The sequence below is a fragment of the Nyctereutes procyonoides genome, unplaced genomic scaffold (assembly GCF_905146905.1).
Source record: "Nyctereutes procyonoides isolate TBG_1078 unplaced genomic scaffold, NYPRO_anot_genome, whole genome shotgun sequence".
NCBI lineage: Eukaryota > Metazoa > Chordata > Mammalia > Carnivora > Canidae > Nyctereutes > Nyctereutes procyonoides.
Genome location: NW_026575044.1, coordinates 1,994,060 through 2,007,407, shown reverse-complemented (window position 1 = coordinate 2,007,407; position 13,348 = coordinate 1,994,060). Strand labels below are relative to the sequence as shown.

At 39.1% G+C, this 13,348-nt stretch overlaps 1 protein-coding gene across 4 annotated transcripts in view; it reads right to left on the bottom strand.

Moving 5' to 3' along the window:
- NME7 (NME/NM23 family member 7) overlaps window positions 1–13,348 on the bottom strand; it is a 261,270-nt gene that overhangs the window by 247,702 nt on the left and 220 nt on the right. For 2 of the 4 annotated variants that reach the window (XM_055323523.1, XM_055323524.1), the window contains exon 1: window positions 13,138–13,216. The exons of 1 other annotated variant lie outside the window; for it this stretch is intronic. In XM_055323523.1, the coding sequence (XP_055179498.1) occupies window positions 13,138–13,140 (3 nt within the window). In that variant the 5' untranslated portion in view covers window positions 13,141–13,216. Of the gene's footprint in view, window positions 1–975; window positions 1,056–13,137; window positions 13,217–13,348 lie in introns of those variants that run through there. One more of the 4 variants, XM_055323527.1, reaches the window with a different exon arrangement.

The window sequence follows — 13,348 nt, the reverse complement described above, 5'->3', positions numbered from 1 at the left end:
TATTCTTCCTGGACATTTGTACCTCTCTGCTCTCTACTAATATTTGTGTCTCTCCTCCATACATGCAATAGCTATCTCTAAAGGATGCTATGAATTACTTAAGAATCTTAAATGCCTTTAAAAAATGGGGAAATTTTATATAAATGTCAGGCACTATCATTAGTAAAACTGCAGCCATGCAGTGCTTTGGTCATGCGCTAAAGTGAAACAAGAGAAAGGTGAAGAGGAAGGAGAATGAGAATAACTGAAGGTGCTAATGTAGATAGGGTGGACAACAAAATCTTTTCTAGTAAGGTGGCCCATAAGCACAGAAAGACATGGAGAAGTATTCTGGGCAAATGGAATAGCACATGCAACTAAAGTGCATGTAAATGTGAAAAAAAAAAAGATTTAAACTTTTTAAAAACATGTACCTCAAAGGGGTAAATTAAAAAGAATTTGCTTAAAAATTATACTACTACTAAGAATACTTCAAGTACTTCCGGATAGTCACAAATGTGTATGTCTCCGGCCCAGTCACAACTCACCCCTAACAGACTTCTGGGGCAATAAGCAAAATGTTTAAAAGAAAGGAAAAGGGAACCTGGGTAGCTCAGCAGTTGAGCATCTGCCTTTGGCTCAGGTCATGATCCCAGGGTCCTACATTGGGCTCCCCACAGGGAGCCTGCTTCTCCCTCCGCCTATGTCTCTGCCTCTCTCTCTGTATCTCATGAATAAAGAAATAAAATTTTTAAAAATTAAGAAATAAAAGGAAAAAAGTATTTATTAAGCACATAATTGTACAGGGCACTAGGCTGAACATTGAACAATAAACTACAGTGACATAGTTTCCTACTCTGTTTCAAAATGTTTTCTTGTGAATTTAAGGAATCACTGTTGATATGAGTAAGTATAAGTTTAAACGTATATATATATTCGCAAGAAAACCTGAAACTCAGTGAATAAAAAATAACACAGAGCATGCTGAAAAGTTACCTCATCTTGTTTTTCATTAACACTCCTTTACAGTGATGAGTCTCTCCTCTCTGTTCTCATATTCAGTAAGTCTCCATTTGACACCTGTCAGTAACAATAGTAGCAGCAGTAATAATAGCTAACATTTGGGGTGCTTACAACGTATAAAGCATTAGGCTAAGCACTTTATCTCATTCAATGATAACAATATCTACTAGTAGATATTGTTACTACTAATTGTTAACATTGCTAGTGTTAATATCGCATTGCTCAACCTACATGTATATTGGGAAACAAGATAAAATCTTTTTTTTTAACAAGGTAAAATCTTAAGGACATTATTAGATTGTAAATGAAAATGCTGGGGGGGGGAAGTGATCATATTTTAGGAGCCATTCTCCCATTGGATATAAATTTTAAAGCTGTTTAATTATGAAAAATATTCAGATAGCTATAACATACAAATATTCACCTTTCAGAGATTTGGGCACATACAATAAAAGCTAAAGAGCAAGATGATTTCACGTAACAAGAGATTTATACTTGCCACTAGATGGTGGGGTTTTCAGTTTTTCCAAAGCCTATGTGTGTATTTTCTAGGCCTATGTGTTAGAAAACAGATAAGGCCTGAATGGGCTCATTGTACTTTCACAATCAAATTATGGAATAATAAAATCTCAACTACCACAAATAAAAGCAAATGTTCCCACCTAATCTATTTAAGCTGAGTAGAAATTCATGGATCTCAGATCTAATACTCACTAAATACATAACAGACATGTCTAGCTATGCCCTTCGCAAAAAATGTATGAGAGTTACTGAAACCCGTCTCAAGTACTATTCCTGCCATCTCCCATCTTTTCCTCCCTTTTCCTTGACCCTTTATTGCTTCCATCAGGAAAATAACTCTACAACAGATATTGACAAGGAATTTAATACATAAAAGTTAATTTTTAAATAGTCATTAAATTGGACAACTCCACTATTTATTTCTAAAACTTGTTTTAGATTTTAGTTTCCTTCCATTTTCCCAACTATTGTCCCATTAGACAGCATTCTGGTTAATACGAAAGTAGTGTATTTCATATGCACAGTACATTACAGTTTATAAATTACTTTCATATACATTTGATCCTCCCAACACTGCTTTAGCTTTTCTGAACAGAAATTATCATTCTGATTTTATGAAAGGGAAGACAATTGCCCGGAAGGATGACAAGTCACATAGTAAATACATGCTGAAGCCAAGACTGCAATAGGATTGAAAATTTTAGGTTTCTAGCTCTACACCAGTTCCTTTGTACTACAACAGGTTGCTTCTTAAAACAGGTGATCAGAGAGGACTAGATAACCCATCTGTAAATAATAGTTTAGGAAAGGTTACCTCCATCTTCCTCAGTATATACTGCTAATAAATTTAGAATTCTAACAACTTATGGAAAATGGCAAGCAATAATTATAGAAAAATACATTAGGCAAGTATGGACAGTGTTTCTCATCTATAGAACATATCATAATTTATAATCTTAATATACTATTGGGTAAGAAAGGTGAAATTTTTATTAAAAGTTCAAATCAATTGTTAGGCATACCTAAGAAACATGTAGCAATACCAGCTTAGAATTTAGAAGAAACAAGAACCATGGCACACTGCTAGTAGAATACAAATGGTAAAATTCTCTGGAGGTAATTTGGCAATGCATATCATGAAAACCTCAGAAATGCACATGGCTTCTCACCCAGTTATTCCATTTCCAATGTATTCTAAGGAAATAATTACTGATTTATGTAAAGCTATGCCTGTAAAAATATATTAATTATAGTGTTAGGGGCATGTGGGTGGCTCAGTCAGCTAAGCATCTGCCTTCGGCTCTGGTCATAACCCCTGAGTCCTGGGGTTGAATCCCACATCGGGCTCCTTGCCCAGTGAGGAGTCTGCTTCTCTCTCTCCCTCTGCCCCTACACCTTGCTTGTGCTCGATCTTTTTCTCTCTCTCAAATAAATGAATAAAATCCTTTTTTAAAAAGGTAGTGTTGGGGATCCCTGGGTGGCTCAGCGGTTTGGGCACCTGCCTTCGGCCTAGGGCGTGATCCTGGAGCCCCGGGATCGAGTCCCACATCGGGCTCCTGCATGGGGCCTACTTCTCCCTCTGCCTGTGTTTCTGCCTCTCTCTCTCTGTGTCTCTCATGAATAAATGAATAAAATATTTATAAATAAATAAGTTAAATTAATAAAATAAAATAAATAATAGTGTTTAAGACCAAATAAATAAATGGATTGGTTTTATCAAAGTAAATGAAAGAATAAAATGTAGCTCCTAAAATTGATCTGAAAAATTGTATAAGATATATTAAGTAAAAAAGACAGATTTGTAAACAATATCTACAGTAAAATTACATTTTAAAAGATATATACATGTATGTGTATGTATATGTATACATGTATGTATATGTGACTGGGATATTACACGAAAATATTAATAGTGATTATATATAGGCAATGATATTACAGATGAATATTTTTTCTACATATTTGCAATTCTCCAAAAACAATTATGTTTCTACGGTATAGTAAGTTAAATATTTGATATATAAACAAGTTACATATACATAGGCTATATGTATTTCATATGTTATATATTATATATATAATGCAAATGTATCATATAATGGTATATTTTAGACAGCATATAAAATGCATGTAGCATATGCATATGTAACTCGTATCAGAACTTCAGAAAACAGAGGATGAAATTTAAATTTACATATGTCAGAGAACTCTGGAGCCATTACCCATGCATATGGAAATATATTTTAAAGAATAAAGTACTATGAAGGCACACTACATCGGAGGACTCAGGAGAGGTAACAATAGCAACTTAATTAGACAAAGTGCCTAGTAACAGAAAATAAACTTGAATTGAGCAGTACATTTTAATAGCTACAATTTCTCACATCTAATAAATAGAAAGTCTTAAAATATCAACAGCTTTTGGAAGTGAAGTAGTTTAAACAGATTTTGCAGGAAAGTGGATATAAGGTTAACTGAAGTATTGGAGAGATTTCTGGAGAATGAGCTACTTCAATCTTATGCTCTAGCACCATCAAGAAAGACATTAGGGGAAATCACAGCAGAAAACATAGTATCTGTGAAGACACTGTGATGCCACCACCTGGAATGTGCAACTTTGTCTACCACACCTTTGAGAACATATTATGGAAACAAAGGGTCCAGAAAAGGGCAATTAAATTATTTTTTTAAGATTATTGATTTAAGAAAGCACATGTGCACAAGCAGGGGAGGAGCAGAGAGAAGAAGAGAAAATCAAGCAGACTCCCTGCTGAGCACAGAACCCAACATGGAGCTCAGTCCCATGACCCTGAGATCATGACCTAAGCAGAAACAAAGAGTCCGACACTTAACCGACTGAGCCATGCAGGCAAAGAACAATTAAATTATTAAAAGGCGATTATAAAAGGAGAAATCAAGAGTGTTTTGATCTTCAAACATAAGATCTGGACAGATAAATATTTTCCAAAGTTTATAAGATCATAAATGTTACAGATAGCATGAAAACCGTCACTGAAAGTCCAAACTCATATAGTTAAAGTTTAAATAAGACAGATCCAAGGAAAATAAAATATTTTGATGGAATAGGAAAAATGTATGAGATGTATTATCCCACCCAGTACATTTTGAAAGAAATCTAAAATCCTTCCCAAGTTGCATAACCCTCAGTTTTCCCAGGTTCCTGCCTGCCTCTACATCTCTCGTCCTCGGGCAGCCCAGGTGGTTCAGCAGTTTAGCACCGACTTTGGCCCAGGGTGTGATCCTGGACACCCAGGATGGAGTCCCACGTCGGGCTCCCTGCATGGAGCCTGCTTCTCCCTCTGCCTGTGTCTCTACCTCTCTCTGTTTCTCATGAATAAATAAATAAAATCTTTAAATCAATCAATCAATCTCTTGTCCTCCTATCCTCCTCACTTTGCCCAGACCCCATTCCCAGTGGCCCCCTCCTATGCCTCCAATGGACCTCTTGGCTGTTGTCTGCTCAGAATACACTTCCCCTGGTTCTCCACCTAGCCTGCTCTTTTTACTGAGATTGCAATTTAAAAGCCACATCATCAAGAGGGCCTTCTCTAATTGTGCCACCTAAAGCTAGCTTCAGCTACCTGCTCTTGGAACCAGCCACTATCACATTACTAAGTTTAATTTTCCTCACATTGCTTAGTACCATATGAGGTGACCTATTCATTTGTTTCATGGCTTCATTCATTTATGTCTTTAATATATGTCTCCTCCACTAAGAAAAAAAAAAAAGAAATTTAAAGGTTAAACCATAGGGACACCTGGGTGGCTCAGTGGTTGCGCATCTACCTCTGGCTCAGGTCATGATCCTGGGGTCCTGGGATTCAAGTCCCACATTGGTCTTCCCATGAGGAGCCTGCTTCTCCCTCTGCCTATGTCTCTGCCTTTCTCTGTCTCTCATGAATAAATAAATAAAATCTTAAAAAATAATAATAAAAATAAATGTTAAACCATCAAGGATGTTTTCCCTTACCACCCTGGTTAGGTCAGGCCTTTCTTTTTATTACACATTTTGACCTCACCTTGTAATTTTTCTTTTGTAACCCAACTTACCTTTGTAATTTATCTTCTAATATCTTTTTTTAAAATATTTTATTTATTTATCCATGAGAGAGAGAGAGAGAGAGAGAGGTGCAGAGACACAGGCAGAGGGAGAAGAGAAGCAGGCTCCATGCAGGGAACCTGATGTGGGACTCGATCCCGGGTTTCCAGGACCACGCCCTGGGCCAAAGGCAGGCACCAACCGCTGAGCCACCCAGGGATCCCCTATCTTCTAATATCTCCATAAGTTCCAGGGTGCACAAGGTAAGCTGGGACCAGAGAAGGTCTCAACTGCCAATTAACAAATTTGGGCTCTACTCTATGGGCACTGAGGGAGAGTTATCTTATTAATCAATGTATAGCCAGTGCCTGGCAAACAAAAAGCACTCAGTAAATACCTGTTAGAACTGATGAATAATTGGTGAATAAGAATCTATGAGGGATGAAATTGGACTTCTATCTTATACAACTCACAAAAATTAACTTGAAATGTATTAAAGATTTAAACATAAGACTTGAAACCATAAAACTCCTAGAAGAAAGCATAGGGCAAAAGGTCCTTGACCTTGGTCTGGGCAAGAGGTCTTTGAATGTGACACCAAAAAGCATACACAAAAATGTAAAAATTAGTAAGTGGGACTACATCAAACTAAAAATCTTCTGCACAGCTAAAGAAACAATAAACAAAATGGTAAGGCAAACTTCAGAACAGGAAAAAATATTCACAAACTAATGAGCGATTAACATCTAAATTACATATACATTCACAGATATACAATACAATAGGACTAAAAATATGGGCAGAAGAACTGAATAGTCTTTTTCCAAAGAAAACATACACATGGCCAACACGTACATGAGAAGGTGCTCAGCATCACTAATCAATAGGGAAAATAAAAAAAAAAAAAAAACACCATAGATATCACCTCATACCAGTTAGAATGGTAGTATAACAAGACAAGAGGCAGCCAGTGTTCGGGAGGAAGTAGAGAAAAGGGAACCCTTGCACACTGTTGACAGGAATGTAAAATGGTGCAGCCACTATGGAAAGCAGCATTGAAGATTCCTCAAAAATTTTATTTTATTTTTTTAAGATTTTATTTATTTATTCATGAGAGAGAGAGAGAGAGAGAGAGAAAGGCAGAGACACAGGCAGAGGGAGAAGCAGGCTCCATGCAGGGAGCCCGATGCGGGACTCGATTCTGGGTCTCCAGGATCACGCCTGAAGACGGTGCAAAACCGCTGAGCCACCCAGGCTGCCCGAGTCCTCAAAAATTTTTAAATAATACTATCATATGATCCACAATTCCACGTTTGTGTATTTATCTGAAAAAAAATGAAAACATTAACTCCAAAAGATATGTTCACTTCCATTCGCAATGCCACATTTACAACAGCCAAAATATAAAACAAGCTAAATGTCCATCAGTGGATGAATGCATAAAGAAAGTGTGGCATATATACAGTGGAATATGGAGAAAGCAATGAAAAAGAAAGAAATCCTGCCATTTGTGACAACAGCGATGGATTCTGAGGTCATTATGCTAACTGAAGTCAGACAAAGACAAATACTGTATAAATTCAGTTGCTTGTGGAATCTAAAAAGATTCAAAGAAACAGTAGAATAGAGGTTACCAGGGGTTAGGGGTGAGGAAAATAAGATGTCAAAGGATAAAAACTTCCAGTTAGAAGTGAATATCTTCTGGCGAATCCAATAGAGTTAACAATGCGGTATTATCTACACTTGGAAATTGTTAAGAGAGTAAACTTTAAATGTGCTCATCCCAAAAAAAGAGTAATGGTAATTAGGTGATGTAATGTATGGGCTTAATGCTAAGGTGGTTTGCAATACATGTGTATCAAATCAACACATTATATGCCTTAAATTACACAATGTTATATGCCAATTATATCCCAATACAGCTGGGGAAAAAAAGGAAAAAAAGATGAATTAAAACGCAGAAAAAGGACAGAAAAAGACAAAAGGAGCTACATGTAAGGAAAATTAGGGCATTATATTAACTCATTGCTATTCAGTTTTGCAAATACTACCAGTTCCTATGAAAGAAGAATGTAACAGCTCCAACCTGCATTTGTAATAAAATCATTTAGTGGGAAAAATCCTTTGTTTGGTTTCAGGTTTCTAAATTAGGCACTATACTTTCTGATTCAGTTCTAGCAAATGAAACCCTGCCTGGGGCTTTAAAGTTGCAGTCCTTCCAAGTTAGCACTTCAGGTAATAAAAGGAATCCTGGATGGTTAAGAAGTACATGCCAAAAATAAAAACAGCAAGCCTATTTAGGAGAAACGTTATAGAGCTAGAAACTGAAAAACATTTCGTGGAATAAAATCTTGTTTATATTTAGCCATCATGAAACTCTTTGAAGTCTCGTTTAAACTAACAACTTTGAGACATTTGTTTAGTGTAATTCTTGCAGAACATAGTGGATAATCTTTAAAGGTCTTATGTTATACTAGCAGATCATCTTTGTTAACAGCATTCAAATCAATGTTCTACTTTAGAACATAGATTTTTTTTTATTTTTATTTACTTATGATAGTCACAGAGAGAGAGAGAGAGAGAGGCAGAGACACAGGCAGAGGGAGAAGCAGACTCCATGCACCGGGAGCCCAACGTGGGATTCGATCCCGGGTCTCCAGGATCGCGCCCTGGGCCAAAGGCAGGCGCCAAACCGCTGTGCCACCCAGGGATCCCCCTAGAACATAGATATATAGAGAGCATATATATAGATTTATAACATTCATATCTCTTTGTAGTCAAGAGTCTTGGAATCTCCTTTATTCTCTTTATGCATAACAGTAAATAAATTGATGACTCTAACATAGTCTTTATCTTAAACAACATGTATGGGAGATATACTAAAAACTACATTTGCCTATCTCTGCTTCATAAAATGGAGGCTAGTCTTGAATTTGTAGTCAGAACCTAATTATGGTGCTGGAAGCTTAGCTTTTAACATCCAGATGCAGACAGAAGCTGATCAGATTATGAAATTGCAGTGGTCAGGAAGGCAAATAAGCAAACAAATTCTACCTTCAGCTGCTTGGAGAAAGACCATCAGCCTCTGATACAATACACATGCCAGAGGTGAGACTGAACATAGGAAAAGGAAAACACCGATTTCTCTCTGGTTCTCTAAAGGCCTATTCTTTCTCATGAAGGGCTGACAGCAACCGACACAGGAGAGAGATCTGGATGCAGAAAGAAACGAAAAAATTCTGCTCCAGTCAATTTTAGGCTCTCATTAAATTCAGAGCTTCTCCTGCCAATGAGATTGACACAAGGACAAAGAAGGAATAAGAAATCGGTGCACCTGCCAATGAGATTTATGCTAGGACAAAGAAGGAATAAGAAATCTGTGCATCTTGAGATCAACTATTTTGCCTCTTAAAGTATTTATTGTTCAAAGCACACTATATTTTGAACTTTGTGGACCATGACTGCCAGGAAGGAATGCATTTTATATCATAACCCAGTACACACAACACATACGCATTTTCAAATGAAAGTTTTGCGGAAGTTATCCTTCGTACATACAACGAATATAGTGTCTGCTTTACGCCACCTTCTTTTTTTAATGCTGGCTACATTCAACAAATTGGTTTCACAACCCAGTAATGGGTTAGAACCCAGTCTGAGAAACCATGCTATAGTGCATACATGTGGTCTGTCCTCTGCCTTCTTCTCTAACTGTATTTCATGTTATTCTCTGCCTTACGTCCCCCACTGCTGCTGCCCCCACACTGCCCCACCTCTGAATTTCTATTATTTTTTACATTTAACCACAAGATCGATTCCTGAAATATGCCAACCGCTTTCTGCCTCAGGGCCTTTGACCTTGTTGCTAGTGTTGTCTGGTACACTTCACACAGATCACTGCAATTCATCATGCAGGTCTCAAGACAGAAGTCAATTCTTCAAAAGAGCCTTCACTGACTACCCAGTTTGACAGAGCCACCACATAACTCCAGCAGGTGCAAAGGGGAGGGGGCGGAGTTCACCACTCAGAGTGGTTGGGAAGTCTGAATGACAATGTAAGACAAACATGAAGAAAACCAGTATTCCACAAATGTACTTTCCATCTCTCATGCTACTGTTCAGGCCATTGATTTCTAGTTATGGAAATTCTATTCCATTTGTTTAATGATGGCCTTTCTGACTCTGAAAATTGAAGACACCATCCTTCAATACCTGCCAAGTACTCTGTAATCTCTCAGGGCATGTATCACACTCTTGTTTTTTTTTTTTTTTCTTTTTTTCATTTAGTAAATATCCAAGTACCTAATATGGTCTAAGCAATAGCAGTGAACAAAATAAAGATCAATCCATCTCCACTTCAGTTTAGTAAGAGTGACAAATTCACAAATAATTTCAACTGAATGTAGCAAGTACCATAAGAGAGAAGCGTATTAGGTAAAGTTGTGACAAAAAAGAATGAAAAGTCAACTACCTTTGAGTAGAGAAGGCATCACAGAAGAATGGACACCTAACCATGGTATGGAAGGATCAAAGGGAATTTGGCCAACACACAAGGGGATGGGGTATCCCATGTAAAAGGAACAGAACGTACAAAGTAAATGGAACATTCATGAGTTTGAAGTTGCTTAAAATGTTCAGCAAAAGTCAAGTAGCTAAAAGGAGTGTCTAGGGAATGGAGAGGCATGAAAGAAGCTGGACAGGTGAGTCTTAGATGATGGAGGGCCTTGTATGCCATTCCAGGTACTTTGAATTTTACACTGTAGGGTATGGAGAGTCCAGAGTTTTAAAGAGGTGAGTAACCTCAAAGATTTGGATCTTTAAAAATTCCTTCTGGGGCTCCTGGGTGGCTTAGTCGGTTAAGCATCTACCTTTGGCTCAGTTCATGAACCCAGAGTCCTGGGATCAAGCCCCAAGGCAGGCTCCCTGCTCAGTAGGGAAAGTCTGCTTCTTCCTCTCCCGCTGCTCCTCGCTGCACCCCCCCCCCAGCTCGTGCTTGCTTGCTCGCTTGCTCACTCACTCTCCCTCAAATAAGTAAAATATTTTTTAAAAAATTCCTTCTTGTAAAAAAAAAAAATTCCTTCTTGTGGCAGAGAAAAGAATAGATTGAAGAACTGCCATACCATACTGTTAAAGTCCAGGCAAGAAAGAAGGAGAGTTTAAACTAAAATAGGACCTAGTGACCACTGGAATATGGGAGGCAAGGAGAGAAAAAAATGGAGGACAACTCTCGTTTCTGGTTTAGGTTACATATATTGTAATACAGAGTAACTATAATATTAGGGATATATAATATTAAAGCTATACTATAGGTTACAATATAGTGATGTCATCAGTTAACTTGACGGAATTAGAAAAACCAAGTAGAATGATAGCGAGTTCTGTTTTGGTCATGGCCGACTTGAGAGGCCTTTCTGGTAATGTAGAGCTGTCCAGAAAGCAACTAGGTTAGCGCTAGCAGGTGTGAGATGAAAATTGAAATTTAGACACGAATCCTTCAGCATTACTAAAACTCACATGTGTGGATGAAATCACCCCAGGGAAATGCATAGAATAAGAACTGAAAATCTTAAGACTGAGTCCTAGCGAAAGGCATTTAAAAGGCAGACAAAGCCAGTGAGGAGAAAAAAAAAAGGGGGAGGGGGAGGAACGCTCATGAACTCAGCTGTCACCGAAAAGCTAAATAAAATAAACTTAAAAAATTTTTTTACTCATTTATTCATGAGAGACACAGAGAGAAAAGCAGAGACATGGGTGGAGGGAGAAGCAGACTTCCTGTGGGGGAGCTTGATACGCAAATCGTTCCCAGGACCTGATCTCAGGCTCATGACCTGAGCCAAAGGAAGACACTCAACCACTGAGTTCAGGTACCTCAGTAAAACTAACTTCGAGAAGAAATTACTGGATTGGCACCGCAAAAGCCATTAGAACCTTAAGACGAGCAACTTCATTGAAGATATTCAGAGGAAGTCAGACCACAAAATACTGCAGATGAGAAAGGGGCAGTTGAAGGAGGTGAAAATACTGTGCTTTCAAGCAGTTTACTGATAGATGGAAGGATTGGACAATCATTGGATAAACACAGCATGGGGGATGTGCTTTTGTTTCATTTCATTTTCTCCAGATGTATGACCAAAACACTGGGAAGCAGGAAAAGGAGCAAATGCCTGAAAGCATAGGAAAGGAAAAAGATAAGTGGAAGCAAACGGTCTTGTAATGGATAGGAGGAAATGAGATCTAGAGGAGAGGTGAATGCATTTACCTTCAACACCATTTTATCTAAACTAGAAATACAAAACTGAACGATGGGTAAAAATATATGCCAATGTGTAGGTTAGGGGCCTGAGGTTGAAGAAAATGACTGCTAAGCTCTGACACCTGCTTAGAAGGGAGGAAAAAGGAAGGGACAGGGATTGGAAAGTGAACGTGTAAGAGCAGGAAAAGCACAGGGGCAGATAGAGGCAAGGAAAGGATTGTTTTGGAGCAATGGAGAAAGAAGGGATGGCGGGAGGGGCTCTGTTGCTAAATCCACAGCCATACCCATCTGACAATAGTCATTTTTCTATTCTCCAGTCCGTTACTCATAAGTGTTTAAAAGGTTTGCTAATTAAGTGAATTAAGTAGAACCCCGGTGTTCTCAAACAAGTGAGTGAATTAAAATCACCTACAGGCTTTTTAAAAAATGCAAATTGCAGATGCAATGAAACGCCGGGACACCTGCACCCCGATGTTTATAGCAGCAATGAAGACTCCTAACTCTGGGAAACGGAACTAGGGGTGGTGGAAGGGGAGGAGAGCGGGGGGTGGGGGTGAATGGGTGACGGGCACTGAGGGGGGCACTTGACGGGATGAGCACTGGGTGTTATTCTGTATGTTGGCAAATTGAACACCAATAAAAAATAAATTTATTATTTTAAAAAAATGCAAATGCCAAGAATTTGGCATTGGTGGTGGGGGAAGCTCAAGGAAGTGAATATTCCAGAAGCTCGCCCAAGAGATCCTCAGGGGGCATTTCGGTTAAAAGGCACCTGCCTAGAAGGTCCTCAACTGGCTAAAAGAGAACTGACGCAAATACAGCCCTTCCTGCAAGGCTCTTAGCCCGGGGGTGGAGCAGTGCTCTGCCGCTCAGGAGAGCACACACTACAAGACCTCCGGGTCAGTGTTGAGACAGTCGCATGCACAACCCAATACTCTTAAATGAAGCCTCATTTAAGGGAAGCTAAGAACTTGAAAAATGCGATGATGAAAAACACGAACATTTAAAATGTTTGTCCTAAATGACGTCTCACATCAGGGTATCAGACCAAGTGTTTACCCCTACACTTTTCTGTTACGTTACTCTAGAGGCTCAGCAGCACCAAAGTGGAAGTCAGGGTGCTACGAGAAATGGGGAGAGGAAGGAAACTGCAGAAACAGCACCCGGAAAGGGAAAAACATAACGGGGTTCAGAAGGTGGAAGAAACCAGGATGCCTCTGAGTGTCCCTCCGCCCCAGGACCTGGGACGCTACGTAAACAAGATGCCAAAGCCGTTCTTCTGGCCTCGCCTGGCACTCACCATAGTCTCAGGATCTCAGCGCGGGGAAATAGGCAGCTTTGCCACGAGGAGACACCACCTCTACCTCGACGCCCGGTTACTCCGGCAACAGAGCCCCGCCTACTACCGCCTACTACCGGACGTGCGGGAACGTCACCGCCCCGCCCCTTCGTTCCTAGTGGCTGACAGGCCTCGAAGCTCCGCCCACCCGCAGGCAGACCCGCCCTCGATG